General features: G+C 40.0%; 1 protein-coding gene across 6 annotated transcripts in view; it reads left to right on the top strand.

The window, feature by feature from the left end:
- The window catches only part of SPIDR (scaffold protein involved in DNA repair), a 480323-nt gene that overhangs the window by 149041 nt on the left and 309622 nt on the right, over window positions 1-21660 (top strand). For all 6 annotated transcript variants that reach the window (XM_087447711.1, XM_087447713.1, XM_087447710.1 and 3 more), the window contains exon 6: window positions 5555-5805. In XM_087447711.1, coding sequence (XP_087303837.1) covers window positions 5555-5805 — 251 coding nt within the window. The remainder of the gene's footprint in view (window positions 1-5554; window positions 5806-21660) is intronic.

Raw genomic sequence — 21660 nt, forward strand, 5'->3', positions numbered from 1 at the left:
CGCATACACTATCCTTTCTGAAAACATATGAGTTTCTTTTTTTTTTTTTTTTTTTGTGAGGGAGATCAGCCCTGAGCTAACATCCTTGCCAATCCTCCTCTTTTTGCTGAGGAAGATTGGCCCTGGGCTAACATCTGTGCCCAGATCTTCCTCCACTTTATATGGGACACCACCACAGCATGGCTTGACAAGTGGTGCATCGGTGTGCGCCCGGGATCCGAACCTGGGCCGCCAGCAGCAGAGGGCGCGCACTTAACCGCTACACCAGGGGGCCGGCCCCTGAATATGAGTTTCTTACTCTCAGGCTCAGGCCAAAACAGCTGATGTCTTGCGAACTGTAGTTCTTCTCTGTGTCCATATGAGGAGGCTTCCTCCGTATTCATCAGGGGTTAATGGGCTTGGGGGCGTTCTAAAACACAATATGCTTCTAGTTATCTTTTCCTAAAAGTATCTTGTTCTGCCTTTTGTTTTCTGTTAGAAATGCCCACTTGCAGAATACATGATTTGGTCTGCTGGTAAAGGCATTATTTGTCTTTTTAATTGGCTGCTGAAGACATTATTTGTTGTGTTCCTCATTGTGCTTTATATAGAGATCGTTTTAGAAATCAAGAAAAACTTGCCAGAAAATAAATACAAAATTTAAAAATACAAAATTTAAAACCAAAATGCATGCATTAACTACTATAGGGGCTAAAAATAATACCTAACATTTACTAAATGCTTAATGTGTTAGTTCTTATTGTAACTCCAATTTGAAAATGAGGAAACAAAGGCATAGGGAAATTAAGTAAATTACCTCAGATAACCTGCTAGTGAGGGGTCAGGGTCAAACACTGCCTTTACTGATTGAAGACTTTTAGACTACGATTGCCCCAAATGATCTTTCTTCTCCATTCCTATATCTGCTATATGCAAAATGCATCTGGAATAATCCATAAATTGCTTTGTATTTTTAGTTTAGTTTTTACTTTTTTCAGTTTTGAAATTGACTGTAAGCATGCAAGACCAAGGATAGACTTGAGAATTTCTTTGTATTAAATATAGAAGCTTAGATAGCATTTGGGTAGTAGGCATTCAGTATATTCTTCTATATTAGCTATTTCTCATTAAAGAAGTGACTTCCTGGGCCGGCCCTGTGGCGTAGTGGTTAAGTGTGCGCACTCTGATGCTGGCGGCCCGAGTTCGGATCCCGGGGTGTGCACTGAGACACCGCTTGTCAGGCCATGCTGTGACGGCGTCCCACATAAAGTGGAGGAAGATGGGCACAGATGTTAGCCCAGGGTCAGTCTTCCTCAGCAAAAAGAGGAAGATTGGCATGGATGTTAGCTCAGAGCTGATCTTCCTCACAAAAAAAAAAAAAAAAAAGGTGTGACTGCCTAAACCGATACTACCTAAAATTGATTGTCATGGATTGATACCAAGAAATTTCAAAGTACTACCTAAGCTTCCATTAAATTTTACCAGTATTACTGCTATTAAATTCTTCACTGAGGAAATTCATTTGGATTTCATAGTTGTGGTTGGAGGACATGCTAGAGTCTGGAATATACTTATGTTTTCATGATTTTAACTTCAGCTTTGTCATACCAGTTGTGCATAGTTGAGCAAATGTGTCTTTCTATGCCATCCTTTCCGTCTTTGAAAGAAAGTAAAATATGCGTATCCAAGCTTCCTAAAAGAATTATCAGGTCTCCTATTTTCACTTCACCTTACATTTATTCCTTTTTTTGTAAAGACATTTTTTTAGAGCAGCTTTAGATTTACAACAAAATTGAGAGGAAGGTATAGAGATTTGCCATATATCCCTGCCCCCACACATGCGTAGCCTCTCCCGTTATCAACATCACTCAACAGAATGGTACATTTTTTTACCAACGCTAAACTTACATTTACATATCATAATCACCCAAAGTCCGTAGTTTACCTTAGGGTTCACTCTTGGTATTATACATTCTATAGGTTTGGACAAATGTATAATGACATATATCCAACATTATAATATCATACATGGTATTTTCATTGCCCTAAAAATCCTCTGTGCTCCCCCTGTTCATCCTTCCCTTCCTGCAACCCCGGTACCACTGATCTTTTTACTGTCTCTGTAGTTTTGACTTTTCCAGAATGTCATATAGTTGGAATCACACAGTATGTAGCCTTTTGAATTGGCTTCTTTCACTTAGTAATATGCATTTAAGTTTCCTCTATGTCTTTTCATGGCTTGATAGCTTGCTTGTTTTTAGTGCTGAGTAATATTACATTGTCTGGATGGACCACAGTTTATTTATCCATTCACCTACTGAAAGATATCTTGGTTGCTTCTAAGTTTTGGCAATTATGAATAAAGCTGTTATAAACATTTGTGTGCAGCTGTTTATGTGGACATAAGTTTTCAAATCCTTTGGTAAATACCAAGGAGTGTGATTGCTGGATTGTATGGTAGGAGTATGTTTTGTAAGAAACTGCCAAACTGTCTTCCAAAATTGCCGTACCATTTTGCACCATTCTTTAAAGCACACAATTTCCAAGGTCCTATGGATTTCTTCTATCTGTGCAGTCTCTTTTTTCTCAAAACACTTTTCTGTCTCTTCTCACTTGAGTACAAGCTTAAATGTTGACGGTATTCCCGAGGTTCCAACCTGGACGTTCTCTTCTTACTTTTATGTAATTTCCACGGATAGTCTTCTCCAACTCGCGTGCACTGTTTCTGTTCTTATGATTCCTGAATTTGTATCTCCATCCCACATCACTTTCTTAAAACTCCAGACCCATAGAGCCGCTGCCTGTTGGTCAGTTTTACCTCAGCTGTTCCGTAAGCATCACAACATTAACATATCAAAACCAAATTTAGTATTAGCAACTACCCCTCTCCAGATGTATTTCCTGAATTCCCTTTCTAGGTAAATACACCTTTCTTGTTACCCAAACTGGATGCTTGGGGTCTTCTTTGACTCTTCATTCACTTTCATTTCTAACATCTGAGAGTCCTCAAGTGTTGTTGTATCTCTTTCCCATTTTCTTCAAGTCCACCTCTCTCTGTTGCCACTACCACTCACATTCTCTTTATGTCTTGCTTTGATTATGGAAAAGCCTTCTATCTAGCTTCTTTCCCTACCTGCAGGCTTGAGTACCTTCTCTCTCCATGTAAGAGTCTGTTTTTCAGAATGTTGTTTGCATGATCATTCCATATTAACATCTGATTTTGTTAGCCCCTCTTGAAACTGCCAGTGGCTCTCCCACTGCCTCAGAATAAAGCCAGATGCCCTGCTGTGGTTTGCAAGGCCCTTCTACAACCTTCTCTTTTGCTGCTGCTTATAAATATTCCTGCATGCGCTCTATTCTCTCTGGCCTCATATCCATGGTTCTCCTGTTCCTTTTCCTAGGAATGTACTTTCTCCTCTCTCTGCCTGATTAACTTTCACTTAGCATTCAGCTTTAGGTGGCAGCTCTTTCCTTCCCTTCTCCCTGTGCCTCACTTGGCTTTGTTGTTCCTCTTACGTGTTCACCATGGACCCTGAACAATACTTCTACCATGTTGTTTTATAACTATTTTGTTCTGATGTCCCCATCTCCACAAAGAGCTGTATCCCCTTCACTTCTGCATGCGAGTCCCTAGCATAGGCTGCATGTGGTTGGTTAATTGTTGACGGTTTTCTAGGACAGTAGTTCTCAACTGAGGGTGACTTTGTCCTTCAGGGGACATTTGGCAATGTCTGGACACTTTTTTGATAGTCACGACTGGTGGGGTGGCGCTACTTTCATCTAGTCGGTAGACGCCAGGGATACCGCTCAACAACCCTACAGTGCACAGAACAGGCCCTGTCACGTTATCCAATCCAAAATGGCAATGGTGCTGGAGTCGTGAAATCCTGCTCTAGGGTGAAGTCCAAAACTTTAGGGTAGTAAAAGAAAAGACACTTCGTAACAAAAAGATGAAATTAAATTTGGAGTTCTCAAGTAATGTGAAAAGTTTTCAGTGTTGAAGAAGTTAATTTTTACTGTAAACTGCTCTGGTTCTTTTTGTGGCCTATTGTTAATACTTATTCAGAAGCTGCGTTGTGGGGAAAACATGTGACCCCATTGCTCATTAATGTTAGCAGCTGCCTGCAATAATTTAGGCATGCAACTGAGATTGTGAAAAGGATCGTGGAATCAAGCTCTTTGTTTGAGAAACTTTTTCATTTACTTTTTCTTATTTTAAGTGTGCTTAGTAACAGGTGACTACCCAAGCAGTTTTTTAAAGGAGGTGTGGCGATGGGTGATGTCCTTTTTAAGCTCTTAAAAAGGCTTTGCTATAAAAATCCTCAGAAAAGACGAAATGTGATAACCATTTGTCTTGTGTAGATTAACAAATGATGAAAACTCTAGTGCTACGCTCGAGGCACTCACACACACCAGTGCACATGCACATACATGTCTCCACAAGCGATAACCTTCATACACTTATATTCTCTTCACTCTCTTTAGCCAAGTGTCTGCTACAGTGCCAGGGACATAGTCCATGTTGATTCATCAAAACAGACAGGGTTTCTCATGAGGGACCCAATAACTACACTATAAATTGACTGGGTACAGAAGATCCATTCAACTAAATATGCAATTTAAATTTAGTAAATGTAAAATTTAGTATAGGTATTAAATTAGAGGAGGCTACTAATACACTGGAAAATTAGAATGTTGAATGGTAAATGTTGCTGACATTAGAACAACATGGGACTGACCTGCAAAACCAAGTAATGGGGAAATGCAACACCTTCCACACTTACAGTTTGAGTGCACATTCAGGAAGACAGAAAACATCACTAAGCAGAGTTTTCATTCTTCTCTCTAGCATTGGCTATGTGATTTGAATTCCTGCCTTATAATCCAGTTTTCAAAAAAGCCTTATTTTGGTAGTACCTAAATTTGAGTAAGAGAAAGAAGAAACATTTTAGGAAAAAGAGACAGTGACTCATATTCTTAAATAGTTCCTGTTGATATTAGCAATTTCAAACTAGTCTCTGGAAAATGTCATATTAAAATTGTGCTGGAAAAGTCAAGTTTTCATTTTTATTCTTGGTGACTCCTTTGGTAAATTAAGTGATTTACATTTGAAGAGGCAGTTTTCTTTATATTTGGTTTATAACAAGTAATGAATATTTTTTACCCCACATTAAATTTCAAAATCAAAACAATACTTTTTTTTCCCAGTAGGTGTTAGATTATAATGACTACCACCAGCCATTCAGGTTGGTCTTATTTGGGTTTTGAGACTGACTATCTGTGTGGCACATTTCTTTTAGTTTACTGAAAGGAGATTGAAATATTTGTGTTACATTTGGTGAATTCTATGAAACAATGTCTAGCTTACAATTGGTTTGATCTCCTCTTTGAGTATATGGCTTGATTACTTTGGATTTTCTGTCAAAATAGAAGTTTAAGCTACAGATATTGTATTTACAAAGTTAGTTCAATGAATATAACTATAACTATAAGGGCATAATAATAGGCATATCTAAATATGGACTTGAATAAGGAGTTCTCCAAATTTAATTGCATTTCTCTTAATTTTTTTCAGGCAAGTCCTACAGAAATTTTGGAGTATTCATCAGATAGTGAAAAAGAAGATGACTTAGAGAATGTCTTGGTCGTTGATTCAGAATCCTCTCACGAATACCACACAGATTTTGGATCAGGTGGAAGACAGGTTATGGAGAGACTGAAAAAGCCAAGGGTGAAAACTACAGAGACCATTTTGTATACACCCCAGAAACAGGCAGAGTTTCCTAGGACTCCAGAAAATTCAGCCAAGAAGAAGAAGCTTTTAAGGTTAAATTATGCCTTTTTAAATACTTTTTTTTTTTTTTTTTTAGTTTTTCTCTTTCTTTAAAACCCCAAATACCTAAATTGTTTGTTTAAAAATACTTACTTGTTTACTTGGGAAGGAAATTAACAGAAGAGAATTATAATTCCAGTAAGCAATTACAGAAGTCTTAAGTTCTGGAGATGATTTATGGAATTGTTTATCCGAGTTCAGCATTCACTCTTTTAGTCCAAACCAGCTTACATGACTGCTTTTCTTAATGGAGATTGGTTGTTTGGGTTTATCAGATTTTATTGAGCATCAGTGTTCCAGGTGCTGTCTTAGACAATTAAGACAACTCAATGACTGTTTCTGTTTTCGAGTAACTTATGGTCTAAAGAGGGAAATATATAAATATAGACTGTTCAGATTACTTTTATGAGTATGGTTACAGAGATTGGCCAGGGAAGCACTTGCAAATGCAAAGCTATATGAGAGCGCAAAGACTCAAGGACAAGAAACTGGCTGGTGTGCCTGTGAAGAGTTACAAGGGACAGGCCATGGAGGTCCAGCAGGACGTGTGAAGGAGCCTGGGGTGTGCCATGTAGGGGGACTTGTCCCAACTCTGTGTAATACATGGTCTCTTTGTGTTTGAAATTAGAGCAAAGCAATGAAAAGAAAAACAAAAAACAATGAAAGTGAGAAGGAGAACTTGTGGGAAGCAGTGCCACAAAAGCAGACTTAGTAGAGAGTTTCAAGGAAAAAGGAGTTTCAGTAGAAAGAGTAAATGTGGGGCCGGCCCCGTGGCTTAGCAGTTAAGAGCGCGTGCTCCGCTACTGGCCGCCCAGGTTCGGATCCCGGGCGTGCATCGACGTACCGCTTGTCCAGCCGTGCTGAGGTGGCATCCCACATACGACAACTAGAAGGATGTGCAACTATGACATACACCTATCTACTGGGGCTTTGGGGAGAAAAAGGAGGAGGACTGGCAATAGATGTTAGCTCAGAGCCAGTCTTCCTCAGCAAAAAAAAAAAAAAAAGAGTAAATGTGGCAATGAAGAGCACAGGCTTTGGATCTGTTTAGGATATGTTTACGTCAAGAGAGGGCAAGTATGATACACACTAAGGAAAGCTCAGTGATGGTGTTAGTGGATAGTAGGGGAAGAAGCTAGGGGACCATAGCTCAAGGAGTGCCCACAACATGAGGAGTAGGGGCAGTGCTCTGACTCCTGTGCTAGGAGCTAGAATTCGAGGCAGGAAGTGGGGTGGAGAGTTTAGCTGCTAGTGGCTTGAAAGAGATCCAGTGTCTAAAGATATTTCAGAGAAAAGGTGAGATAGATTTAGAGAATCATGGAAGGACCCAGTGTAGACAGAGGGGTTAGGGATAATTGCTCTATCAGTGTCCAGGAAAGGAAGTGGGGGAGGGAGGGTTGGGGAGGAGAGGCCTGTCTTGGGCGTAAGAGTGGAGAGCAGAGTATAAGGATATGACTGAGTCTAGTGGGATGAACATGGCATGTTGAGTCTATTCATGCCTTTTCACCATATATATATTTTTATATAAAATAGTACAGAAGCCTTATGCCCAGAGTGAAGAAGTTATAGCCTCAAAAGAGAGTGGTGGTGGTCTGTAATAGTCTCTGGAGAGAACAGGAAAGGAAGCCAATTTAAAGGGATTCAAATGTCCTTGTTGAAGTCGATGCCACATAGTTACAGAAAGTTATGTCCCCTTTGAGGGTCTGCTATGTGGTGAGCACTGTTTCACGTCCTGAAGACACAGCAGTGAACAAAAGCAACTAAAGCCCTGCCTGTGTTGGGGGGAAGACTGACAAGGAGCCAAGAAGTAAAATAGAAGTAATATCAAAAGGAGATAAACTTTATAGAAGACAAGCAGAAAAAGTAGGATAGAGAATGGCCTATAGGTGAGGGAGGGCATTTCAATTTTAAACAGGAATCAGGGAAGCCTCTGAGAAGGCAGCTTATTGAGCATTGGAAGGATGGAGCTGGCATTTCCTGAGATGAGGCTGGAGGGTGGTACAGGGGATCAGATGGTTTTGTTTGTTTTCCTTGGTGGAAAAATCATGAGGCTTTTTGGAAGGGAGGTAGGGTTGTTAGCCTTTTACTTTCTCTATTGTAAATTGACTGTACAAGTTCTTTGCACAGTTTATATACTGGTGTCTGAGTTTTTATTATTGTTTTGATTCTATACTTTCAAACTGAAATTGGAGTTTTTCCACCAACTTTGCTGTTTGGCATTGAATTCTTTTATGTGTATAGATGTATTTTGGGGGGATGTATGAAAGTTATATTTTGTGTGGTCAATGCTATCTGTCAGTCATATTGGGTCAACTCCCCTCTCCATTACTTTTTAAAAGTAGGAAGTTGTTCTGCATCTTTAATAGTAATAATTTCCTTTTATATGTGTTGTGTTTTTTCTTTCGGTTTTATGAAAATATAATTGACATGCAGCATTGTATAAGTTTAAGGTGTACAGCATAATGACTTGACATATATATTGCAAAATGATTACCCCATAAGTTTAGTTAACATCGTCACCTCGTATAGATACAAAAAAAAGAAAAATGTTTTTTTTCTTGTGATAACAACTTTAAGATCTACTCTCTTACCAACTTTCATATATACCATACAGCAGTGTTAACCATAGTCATCATGTTGTACATTACATCCCCAGTACTTATTTGTCTTATAACTGGAATTTTGTACATTTTGACCATCTTCCTCCCATTCCCACACCCCCCACCCTCGCCTCTGGTAACCACAAATCTGATCTCTTTTTCTGTGAGTTTGGCTTTTGGGGATTTTTTGTTTGTTTGTTTTTTAGATTCCACATGTAAGTCATATCATTCATATTTGTCTTTCTCTGTCTGACTTATTTCACTTAGCATAATGCCCTCAAGGCCCATCCAGTTGTCACAAATGGCAAGATCTCCTTCTTTTTTATGGCTGAATAGTATTCCATTGTGTGTGTGTGTGTGTGTGTGTGTGTGTGTGTGTGTGTGTGTATACATCTTCTTTATCCGTTCATCTGTCGATGGACACTTAGGTTGTTTCTGTGTTTTGGCTGCTGTGAATAATGCTGCCATGAACATGGGGTTGCAGATATCTCTTCGACATAGTGATTTTGTTTCCTTTGAATAAATACCCAGCAGTGGAATTGCTGGATCATTTTAATTTTTTATATTTTTTGAGGAAACTCTGTACTGTTTTCCATAGTAGCTGTACCAATTTATAGTCCCACCAGCAGTGCACAAGAGTTCCCTTTTCTCTACATCTTTCCAGGAATTTGTTCTCTCTTGCGTTTTTGATGATAATCATTGTAACAGTCTTCTGATGATATCTCACTATGGTTTTGAATTGTATTTTCCTAATGATTAGTGATGTAAAGCACCTTTTGTAGTACCTGTTGGCCATTTGAATATCTTCTTTAGAGAAATGTTGATTCAGGTCCTTTGCCCATTTTTTTAAGTGGATTATTTGTTTTTTTGCTACTGAGTTGTATGTGTTCTTTATGTATTTTGGATATTAACCTCTTATCAGATATGTGATTTGCAAATATTTTCTCCCATTTAATAGTTTGCCTTTTTCTTTTGTTGATTTTCTTTGCTGTACAGAAGAGTTTGATGTAGTTCCACTTGTTTATTTTTTATTTTGTTGCTTGTGCTTTAGGTGTCATATCCAAAAATTCATTGCCAAGACCCACATCAAAGAATTTTTTCCTGTGTTTTCTTCTGGGAGTTTTATGGTTTCGGTCTTAGATTTCAGTCTTTAATCCATTTAGAGTTAATTTTTGTGACTGGTGTGAGATAGGAGTCTTAATGTCATTGTTTTACATATGACTATCCAATTTTCCCATCACCATTTATTGAAGACACTGTCTTTTCTCCATTGGATATCCTTGGCTCCCTTGTCAAATATTAGTTGACCATATATATGTGGGGCTTTATTTCTGTGCTCTCTTTTCTGTTCCATTGGTCTATGTGTCTATTTTTATGCCAGAACCATACTGTTTTGATTACTATAGCTATAGAGTATAGCTTGAAATCAGGATGTGTGGTGCCTCCCACTTTGTTTTTCTCTCTCAGGATTACTTTGGCTATTCGGGGTCTTTTGCAGTTCCATACAAATTTTAGGATTTTTCTTTTCTATTTCTGTGAAGAATGCCATTGAAATATTGATAGGGATTGCATTGACTGTGTAGATTGCTTTGGGTAGTATGGATATTTTAAAAATATTAATTCTTCCAATCCATGAACACAGAATATATTTCCATTTATTTGTGCCTTGTTCAGTTTCTTTCCTCATGATTTTATATATAGAAAATCCTAAAGACTCCACCAAAAAACTGTTAGATCTAATCAATAAATGAAGTAAGTTGTAGAATACAAAATTAACATACAAAAATCAGTATCAAATCCATATATATACTAGCAGCAAATTATCTGAAAAAGAAATTAAAAAGATGATCCTATTTACAATAGCATCAAAAATAATAAAATACTTAAGAATAAATTTAACCAATGAGGTGAAAGAGTTCTACATTGAAAACTACAAGACATTGATTAAAGAAGTCATGAGCCTTGTGACCATGTTCAGTTAGACATTATATATCTGAATAGAGTATGAGTCTGGACGTCACATGACAGGGCTGGTGCTAGATGTGAGTTTGTAGCCTTCAATGTCCAGATGGTTTTTAAAGCACAGGCTGGGTCAGTTTGCAGGAGATCAAATGCAGACTTAAAGGAGAATCTGTCCAAGGCTGAGCCTTTGGCACTGCTTGTGCTTGGAGCCCAGAGCAAGAGGCTACTGGGGGAGGAATCAAATCAAGGGGAGCGTGGTGTCCTGGAAGGCAAGTGAAGAAGCGTCTTTAAGGAGGAGAAAAGGCGAGCAACTGTGATGGATGCTCCTGGCTTTGTACTGTGGAGGGCGGGGAATATGGAGCCTTCTTAGTGGAATGGTCTTGTTACCAGGCACAATCACAGGTTCTTTACCCATCACACAAGAGGGGCCAAATAAAAACTGGAATGCCAGGCTTATGGCAAGGAAAGGGTCTTTATTTTGGGTGACATCAGCTGGGAGACAAGGTGAGCCCTCAGATTCATCTCATCTCCCTGAAAGATGGGAGACAAGGGGTTTTAAAGGTTGTGTTACTGCACAAAGGGCATGGTCTGCTTACTGCGAGACAAAAGCCAATCATCAAGAGGCAAGATGGTGGAAAAGAAAGGGTAATTTATTACAGCTTGCTAACAAGAGGGAAGATGGCCGACCAACGTCTCAAAGAACCATCTTACAGAACAAAGACCACAGGCCAGTTATATAGAGGCCTGGTCTCCAAGTGGGGGAGGCATCTGGTCCCAGGGTGAGGGCATCCATCTGATTACTGGGTGGAGGCATCTGGTCTCAGGGTGGGGGCATCCGTCTGGTCTTAGTTCCTGGCAGTCCTTTGTTTTACTTGATATGCATCAGAGACTGGAGCAACGCCCTCTACTCGGATCTTTCAGTTGTCACTGATGATGGCTGTCAGCATAGACTCTCTGGCTGGGGGTCATCACATTCCTAAGGAACTCAAAAGAACAAAGTTATCAATTTATAGCAGGTGAGAGGGGCCATAAAGTCCAGCGTTAGTCAGAGGCCATTCCAAATCACAATATGGCTTCCCTTATGTCAACCTTGTATTGAGCCGGTATCAATCACGAGGAATGCAGCTGTCTGTAGGGAAGGGGAGCCTGTGGCCTTGCTGGTTGGCGCTTTCCCACCAGCCTGCATTTGGCCTTGTGAGGCTGCTTGCAGGAAAGGGGCTGGCGGGATAAGGGAATCCGCAGGTGGGTGTCCTTGGTTGTTTGCCTCCGTGTGGAGGGTAGATTCTGGTGCCAGGAAGCTAAGGAGTTGGAGTCTGGGAAGCTTCAGCTTCTTGATATTCTCTGGGTATCAGTTTCCCTCTAACAAACCTCAAGAACTGGTAATTAGCCAAAACTTGACTGTGAGCCCAGCATGAGGCCACCTGGGCTTTTAACAATTTGTAACTTCTATCTGCCTTGTGAAGTTCAAGGATACAAAGGTTTAAAAAACCAATATTTACATATGAATGTAACTTAGAGAAGCAGGGAAAGGGGATGAGTGGTTTTGAGTTTAACCCCATATATGTTGGGTTTAATGTTGGGGAATTGATATCAGGCCAGTGTCAGTCAGGCAAAGCCAGACTACTGTGGGTTTAAGAGAGAATGGAAGGAGAGAAACTGAAGACAGCATTAACAGAGAATTGTTTGGTGGAGTTTTGCTTTAAGGGGTGTAGAGGGTTGTTAATTGAAAGGAATGTGAGGATTGAGATTTCTTTTTTACAGGTGGGAATTATAGCATATTTTGTATATTGGTGGGAAAGGTCCTCAGCAGGGGAAAGAGAGGATAACTTCTGGAGTTGTGTCTGACTTGGCAAAAGGAGTGTACAAATGGAGGGGTGTGCTGGGTCAGGAGCACAGACGGTCCATGAATGGACAGGTGGGAGGGCAGAGTCTATGCAGGTGCTGAGGTGAACCTGGTCAGGAGCACAGACTGTCCATCTACGGACAGGTTGGAGGGCAGAGTCTTCTCGGGTGGAGGTAGATATATGTGGCAGTGGCAACTCCTGCAGATTCTTTCTGATTACTTCTGTTTTCTTGGTGAAATGGGAAGTATCCTCATCAGCAGAGAGTAAGGACAAGGAGATGGCATTGGAAGAATAAGGAGAGAGAGTAGTCATTTAGTGGGGGAATGAATGGACTAGGGAAATACACTAGGATAATTTGGTAGGATAAGGAGGTCCTGTTGGGAGTTGTCATCATGAATTGAGTTTGACACTGACCAGTCAGCATAGATTGAACTGTGGGGTTGCAAATGTGGCACAGGCAGAGTGTTGGATTGTCCAGTGAGTACAATGAAAGCAGTCGATAAAAGTTCCGGGAGAGTTATTCTAATATTGGACCATGAAATTTGGTCTGGGTAAGGTCGGAATGAGAACATGCAGAGTGTGGAGTACAAAGAGATGGGGTAGAACCAACCGATTGTGGATTGGGGAGAGGTTGGTCAAACGCTTTCAGAGTCATGATACTAGAGATAATGAGCTGGACAGGTAAGAATGATGGGTGCTCAGAATTGAATTAATGGAGGGAGACAGTTTGTTACTTCAAGATTTAGAGAAAGACCATGGGAGATGAGTGGCTGAGGGGAGGTGGAGGACGCAATCTTGGAGGAGAGGACTTCAGAGGATAGAGAGATTGAGGTATCGGAATCTTTGCAGGCGCTGAAATCAACAGAATGGTGGCCAGAAGCCAGAATATAAGGCCTCCATGGGGCGGCTGGGACAGTGGAGGTGCCTGCTCCAGGATGGGAATGGGCTATATCCTCTCCCCCCATGCATCGCAGGGGGAGTATGGGGGTGGGGTGTAAGATGGTCTGGAAGCCTCTTACACCTCTTGCTCATGAAGAGCAAGACTGTCCTTTCCTGGTCCTCCATGCCCTTTAGGTGGGTGGGAGGGGAGAGAAGACAGCTGCTGTTTAAGATCACTGCCAGGGAGCCCTCAGGGGAAAATCAGGAAGGTAGAGGGAACACTCAGAGAAGTTGAGGACACAGGGGTTTTGCTGATGATGGAAGCAACTCCAGCAATATGCAAATCATTGTTTTCTTTTTGTGATTTCTAAGTGATAACTAAGTGATTGTTTTGTGGTCATTCCTTTAAAGTTTCTTTGTTAAATATTAAAAATGAGGTTGGTGTGATTAAGGTATCAGTCTCAGGCATTCAAACTGGAAGCCTTTCTGTTGATGGTAGGAGCCAGCTTTACTGAACTGACTAGAAAGGCCCATGATTGCCATGATGGCAGTTTGCTCACCTTCTCCTGAAGCAGGGAAAAAGGTAACGTGTTTTGGCTACTAGGCTGTTTTGTATGAAGGCACTAGAGCATCATGCTTTTAGAGAGTTAAGAAAATCTCTTAGCTAGTTGTCTAATAATAAGCGAAGAAACAGTTTTGCATTAAATATTTGATCTGCTGAAGTGAACTCTGATGAAAATGCTGAGAATACAGACGTCCTGAGAATCCTCACAGTGAAAGGTCACCACTTTTTGTCACAGAAGGACCACAGAGGGCCTTGAGACATAAACTGGTGCTAAGGAAAAAAGCAGGTGTAAATCATAGATTTCCATGATCACACGTGAACAGAGTAGTGATTAAAAGATATTTTTGTTGTTGTTACCTGATAAGGGCTGGCTAGCAAGGATCAAGTTAAGTAGTTGTTGGCATTTCAAGGGTGGAGAATGTTGGCCCTTCCCTTCTGGTTTGCCCTTTCCTTCTGGTTTGCCCCACAGGAAAATTTACTCACTCAATCTTTTTGGGCTTTCTTTCATTTTTGTTTTTAGTTTTCTTGATTCATGGCACTAAGGCATAACTAATAAAAGTCAATGCAAAATTGTTTTGATATTTAAGTATGTTGTCAATAATAAAGCCATATTGTTACCAAACCGAGTAGGCTCACCTCATGGTGAGTTAAATAAGACTCTACACAGTGGAAGTTGTCTCACAAGATAAAGTGTATTTGCAGCAAATAGGAAACCATGAGGAATTGTTTCCAAAGTCATGGCGTCCCCAAACAAAGGGAAGCAGGACCTTTTATTTCGGATGGGGAATGAATATTCAAAAGGCAGAGGCGGGTATTCGGGTATTCGCTTGCACAGGCTCAGTTGGAAAACATGCTTCTGCATACACTGCAGGTTACCGTAACGAGGCCTAAGCTCCTGCTGGAGAGATCTTGGCATTAAAAATGAGGCAGAGGTCGTGGGGTAGCTCTTGTGGTGAGGCGTGGTCAGGCTGGATGGCTGGTGGCTGCATCTCCTTAACAAAAAGGGAAAAACAATTTGGAAAAACAGTTAAATGCTTCCAGACCCACCCTTGAGTTCCTCAGGGCACCTAGTCGGTTGACAATATCTCCCCAGTCTTATGATCAAGTTATTTTTCACAGTGTCTATTATATCTGACAGGAAGCAAAACTTGAAAATACTGTACTACATTCATTTAAATTATTTTTTTTTACCTAGTTGTATAGCTTATTAAAAATATTTTAATGAGTTTTTTAATCTGGAAATGAGTTGGAATATTTTTGAATCTTTATTCTTTTTCATTTCATATAGATTTTATAGAAATGTTTAGCCCTGTTGAATTGATGCCAATAATCTTTTCAGATAGGTTACCAATCTGTTTATTTTATATAAAAAAACTTAGACTATCTTAACTTGCTTAGTGAGTTCATCATTATTTTTACGTACATTGGTGTTTTAAGTTTTATCTCTGAATAACTTAAAGTTTGCAGATAGGCCTCTTTCGGAGAAAGACTGGGAGATGGGTGGTTTTGTCTACTCCCAGACAAAGTAGGGAGTATTGAAAAGGGTTCATTTGGAGGTTCTGGTCGAAGATGGCAACATAGGAAGCTCCGGAATTCCCTTTCTCCCATGGACTCACTGAATCAATAGCTACACATGGAGCAGTTTCCTCCGAAAGAAATCTAGAAACTGGGTGATTCCTATACACTGGGTGAACAAGAAAATACCCACTTTGAAACAGGTAGGGCAGGGTGAGACATACTCTTGCCATAAATCTAACCCTTGGCACAGTGACATACAATCATTAGGGAACTCACAACTCCCAGCTTCTCCATGAGCATCAGAGGCTTTGGACCCAACATCTAGCACCCCAACTTTTAAGACTTCCACCAGCAGGATGAGCCCCCAAAACACCTAGCTCTGAAAGCCAGTGGGGCTTGTGTCCATAAGACCGACAAGACTGTAGCAAAGAAAGATATCGTTTTTAAGGGCTCACTAGGATTCCCTGTGGCTATCCTTCCAGGGCTTAGCACAGAAGGAGTAGACAAAACCACCCATCACCCAGTCTTTCTCCAAAAGAGGCCTATTTGCAAACTTTAAAAGCTGCTGCCTGAGGGTTAGGTTTCTAATTTAGCTCACATCTAGGGGCTGACTGCCATCCTCCCCAGAGATTAGGGAGACCAGCGGTTGACATCTTTGTGCTCTCTCTCTGCCTTATTCTAGGTCTCTGGTGTCTCCTAGTAAGGAGCTTGTGCACATATCTGGCACCCCAGCTTTTGCAGCTGAGGCCCAGAGGACACATATCTTGATCGCCTAGCTCTGATGGCCAGTGGGGCTTACCTTTGTGGGTCCATAGGACTGTAGCAAACAAAGAAGCAGTTCTTAACTGGCTATCCCTTGAGGACTCGGCACAGAGGGAGCAGAGGAAAACACCCAGCTCCCAGTCTTTCCCTGAAAGTGGTCTACTTCCATACTTTAAAAGCTGCTGACCAAGGGTCCAGCTTCCAATCAGCCTGCATCGATGTGCTGACTGAGATCCTACCCTTTGGGACACTGAAAGCTCTTGGCACGCCCTCAACTACTGGGAGCCATTAAGCACAAAGAAGACGAATTGGACATTCACGAAGGTTTGAGAGACAACCAAGAGTTCAGGCCAGGCTGAACAGTAAGATTCATCTACACAAGACCTACGTTTCCAATCCATAAAGATTGGGAGACGTGGCTGTATTACCTAATGCACGGAAACCAACACAGAGTCGAGGAAAATGAAGAAACAAAATATATGTTCAAAAAAAAGAACAAGAAAAAAATCCAGAAACAGACATGAAACAGAAATAAGTGATTGCCTGATAAAGCGTTCAAAATAATAGTCATAAAAATGTTCACCAAGGTCAGGACAACAATGCGTGAACAAAGTGAGAATTTTAAGAGATAGAAAATATAAGAAAGTACCAAACAGAAATCACATATCTGTAAAGAATACAATAACTGCACTGAAAAATTCCATAGAGTGGTTTAATAGCAGACTAGATCAAGTGGAAGAAAGGATCAGCAAACTCAAAGACAAGGCATTGGAATTCATCCACACAGAGGAGCCAAAAGGAAAAGGAATGAAAAAGACTAAAGTTACTTTAAGATACTTATAGGACACCATCAAGTGGACCAATATTTGCATTATATGGGTCCCAGAAGGAGAAGAGAGAAAGAAAGGGGCAGAAAGCTTATTCAAAGGAATAATGGCTGAAAACTTCTCTAATCTGGGGAAAGAAACACACAATTAGATCCACAAAGTCCAGAAAGTTCCAAATAAGATGATTCTAACAGACCCACATCAAGACACATAATTTAAATTATTAAAAGTTAAAGAAGAGGGGTCAGCCCCATGGTGTAGTGGTTAAGTTCAGCACACTCCACTTCGGTGGTCCAGGTTCACAGGTTCGGATCCTGGGTGTGTGGACCTACACCACTCATCAGCCTTGTTGTGATGGCGACTCACATAAAATAAAGTAAGATGGGCACAGATGTTATCTCAGGGTGAGTCTTCCTCAGAAGACTCTGAGGAAAAGAAAAAAAGTTAAAGAAGAGAATCTTTAAAGCAGCAATAGAAAATCAGTTAGTACCAGACACGGGTGCCCATTTTCACCACTCCTATTTAACATAGTACTGGAAGTCCTAGCCAAAGCAGTCAGGGAAGAAAAAGAAATAAAAGGAATCCAAATTGGCAAGGAAGAAGTGAGACTTTCACTATTTTCAGATGAAATGATTTTATATATAGAAAACCCTAAAGAATCCACAAAAAAATTTTATTTATTATTTTGTGAGGAAGATCAGCCCTGAGCTAACATTCATGCCAATCCTCCTCTTTTTGCTGAGGAAGACTGGCCCTGAGCTGACATCTGTGCCTGTCTTCCTCCACTTTATGTGGGACGCTGCCACAGCATGGCCCAACCAAGTGGTGCATCGGTGCGCGCCCGCATCCAAACCTGGGCTGCCAGCAGCTGAGTGCGCGCACTTAACCGCTACGCCATGGGGCCGGCCCTCATCAAAAAACTTTTAGAAATAATAAATGAATATGGTAAAGTTGCAGGATACAAGATCAACATAGAAAAATAAGTTGCATTTCTATACACTAACAACAAAGTGGCAGAAAGAAAAATTAAGAATACAATTGCATTTACAATTGTAACAAAAAGAATAAAATACCCAGGAATAAACTTACCCAAAGAGGTAAAAGATCTGTACACTGAAAACTATAAGATATTGTTGAAAGAAATTGAAGAAGACACAAAGAAATGGAAAGATATTGGAAGAATTAACATTATTAAAGTGTCCATACTTCCTAAAGCAAGCTGTAGATTCAGTGCAATCCCTATCAAAGTTCCAACAACATTTTTCACAGAAATAGCACAAAGAATCCTAGAATTTATATGGAACAACAAAAGACCCTGAATAGCCAAAGCAATCCTGAGAAAAAAGAACAAAGCTAGAGGTATCACACTTCCTGATTTCAAAATATACTCCAAAGCTATAGTAACCACAACAGCATGGTACTGGCACAAAAACAGACACACAGATCAATGGAATAGAATCGAGAGCCCAGAAATAAACCCACACATCTATGGACAGCTAATTTTCGACAAGGGAGCCAAGAACATACAGTGGAGAAAGGCAAGTCTCTTCAATAAATGATGTTGGGAAAACTGGACAGCCACGTGCAAAAGAATGAAAGTAGACCATTATCTTACACCATACTCAAAAATTAACTCAAAATGGATTAAAGACTTGAATGTAAGACTTGAAACCATGAAAATTCTGGAAGAAAACATGGACAGTACGCTCTTCGACATCAGTGTTAGGAACATACTTTCAAGTACTGTGTCTGACCGGGCAAGGGAAACAATAGCAAAAATAAACAAATGGGACTACATCAAACCAAAAAGCTTCTGCTCAGCAAAGGAAACCATCCACAAAACAAAAAGACAGCCTAACAATGGGGAGAAGATATTTGCAAACCATATATGTGATAAGGGGTTAATCTCCAAAATATATAAAGAACTCATACATCTCAACAACAAAAGAACTAACAACCCAATTAAAAAATGGGCAAAAATTCTGAACAGACATGTCTCCAAAGAAGATATACAGGTGGCGAACAGGCACGTGAAAAGATGTTCAACACCATTAATTATCAGGGAAATGCAAACCAAACCAAAATGAGATATCACCTCATGCCTGTCAGAATGGCTATGATTAACAACACAGGAAAGAAGTGTTGGAGAGGATGTGGAGAGAAGGGAACTCTCCCACACTGATGGTGGGAGTGCAAAGTGGTGCAGCCTCTATGGAAAACAGTATGGAGATTCCTCAAAAAATTAAGAATAGAACTACCATGTGATGCAGCTATTCCACTGCTGGGTATTTATCCAAAGAAATTCCACTGCTTGATATTTATCCAAAGACTATGAAAACACAAACGCGTAAGGATACATGCATCCCTAATGTTCATTGCAACATCATTCACAATAGCCAAGGCTTGGAAGCTACCTAGGTGTCCATCAAAGGACAAATGGATAAAGATGTGGTGTATATGCACAGTGGAATACTACTCAGCCATAAGAAACAATGAAACCCAGCCATTTGTGACAACATGGGTGGACCTTGAGGGTATTATGCTAAGTGAAATAAGTCAGAGGGAGAAAGTCAAATACCATATGATCTCACTCAGAAGATAAAAACAACAACAAACAATCACATACAGACAGAGATTGGATTGTGGTTACCAGAGGGGAAGTGGGGAGGGAGGAAGGCGAAAGGGCTGATTAGGGACGTGTGTCTGGTGATGTATTGGGATTAGTCTTTTGGTGGTGAACATGATGTAATCTATACAGGAATCGAAATATAATGATGTACACCTCAAATTTATATAATGTTATAAACCAGTGTTACTGCAATAAAAAAAAGAAAGAAAATCAGTTGGTACAAGGGAACCCCCATAAGACTGTCAGTGGATTTTTAGCAGAAACTTGACAGGTAAGAAGGGAGTGGCCTGATATATTCAATGTGCTGCAAGACAAAAACCTGCCAACCAAGAATACTCTGCTCAGCAATGTTGTCCTTCAGAATTGAAAGAGAGTTAAAGAGTTTCACAGACATGCAAAAGCTGAAGGAGTTCATAAACAGTAGCCTAGCCTTATAGGAAATGTTAAAGGGACTTCAAGCTGAAATGAAAGAACACTAATTAGTAACAGGAAAACTTGAAAGTATAAATCTTATTAGAAATGTAAATAGGGCCGGCCCCGTGGCTTGGTGGTTAAGTGCGCGCGCTCCACTGCTGGCGGCCCGGGTTCGGATCCCGGGCGCGCACCGACGCACCGCTTCTCTGGCCATGCTGAGGCCGCGTCCCACATACAGCAACTAGAAGGATGTGCAACTGTGACATACAACTATCTACTGGGGCTTTGGGGGAAAAATAAATAAATAAATAAATAAAATTATAAAAAAAAAAAAAAGAAATGTAAATATACAGTTAAATTCAGAATACTGTAATGATGCAATGGTGGTGGATAAATCACTTATAGTATGAAGATTAAAGGACAAAAGTATTAAAAATAACTAACTACAATAATTTATTAATGTATAAACAAGATAAAAATATGTAAATTGTGACATCAAAAACAAAATGTCAGTTGGGGGAAAGTAAATGTATAGAGCTCTAGTATGCATTCAAACTTAAGTTATCAGCTTAAAATAAACTGTTATCAATATAAGATGTTTTATAGAGGCTGCATAATAACCACAAAGCAAAAACCTATAATAGATACAAAAAAGACAAAAAAAATCAAAACATACCACTATAGAAAATCACCAAATTATAATGGAAGAGACAAAGAGAAGAAGCAAACATATACAAAAAGCCAGAAAACAATTAACAAAATGGCAACAGTAAGTCTGTATCTATCAATAATTACTTTCAATTGTAAATGGATTAAATTTTCCAGTCAAAAGACATAGATTGGCTGAAAGGATAAAATAAAACCCAACTATATGCTGCCTATAAGAGACTCACTTCAGCTTTAAGGACACAGACTGAAAGTGAAGGGATGGAAAAACATATTCTGTGAAAATAAAAACCAAGTAAAGCAGGAGTAGCTATACTTATATCAGACAAAACAGACTTTGGCCTAAAAGCGTAACAAGAGACTAAGAAGGTCATTCTATAATGATAAAGGAATCAATTTATCATGAGGATATAGCAATTGTGAACATTTATGCACCCAGCACAAGAGCACCTAAATCTATAAAACAAATTTAATAGACCTGAAGGGAGATAGACAGAAATACAATAATAGTAGGACTTCAGTACCCCACTTTCAACAATGGCTAGATGATCCAGACAGAAAATAGATAAGGAAACATTGAACTTAGACACATTGCATCAAATGGTCTAAACAGACATTTAGAGGACATCCCATCCCAACAGAGCAGTATACACATTCTTCTCAAAAGCACATGGAACATTCCTCAGGATAGATCATATGTTAGGCCATGAGAGAACTCTTGCTAAATTTAAGAAGATTGAAATCATATCAACCATCTTTTCTGACCATAATGGTTTGAAACTAGAAATCAATTACAGGAAGAAAACTGGAAAATTCACAAATATGTGGAGATTAAAAAACATGCTTCTGGGCCGGCCCCGTGGCTTAGCGGTTAAGTGCGTGCGCTCTGCTGCCGGCGGCCCGGGTTCGGGTCCCGGGTGCGCACCGAGGCACCACTCCTCCAGCCATGCTGAGGCCGCGTCCCACATACAGCAACTGGAAGGATGTGCAGCTATGACAGACAACTATGTACTGGGGCTTTGGGGGAAAAATAAATAAATAAAATCTTTAAAAAAAAAAAAAAAAAAAAAAAAAAAAAAAAAAAACATGCTTCTGAATAACCAATGAGTCAAAGAAGAAACCAAAAATATCTTGAGATAAATGAAAGTGGAAATACAACATACCCAAACTAATGGGATGCAG

Source organism: Ceratotherium simum, chromosome 23, assembly GCF_057802395.1.
Source record: "Ceratotherium simum simum isolate JZ-2026a chromosome 23, ASM5780239v1, whole genome shotgun sequence".
Lineage (NCBI taxonomy): Eukaryota > Metazoa > Chordata > Mammalia > Perissodactyla > Rhinocerotidae > Ceratotherium > Ceratotherium simum.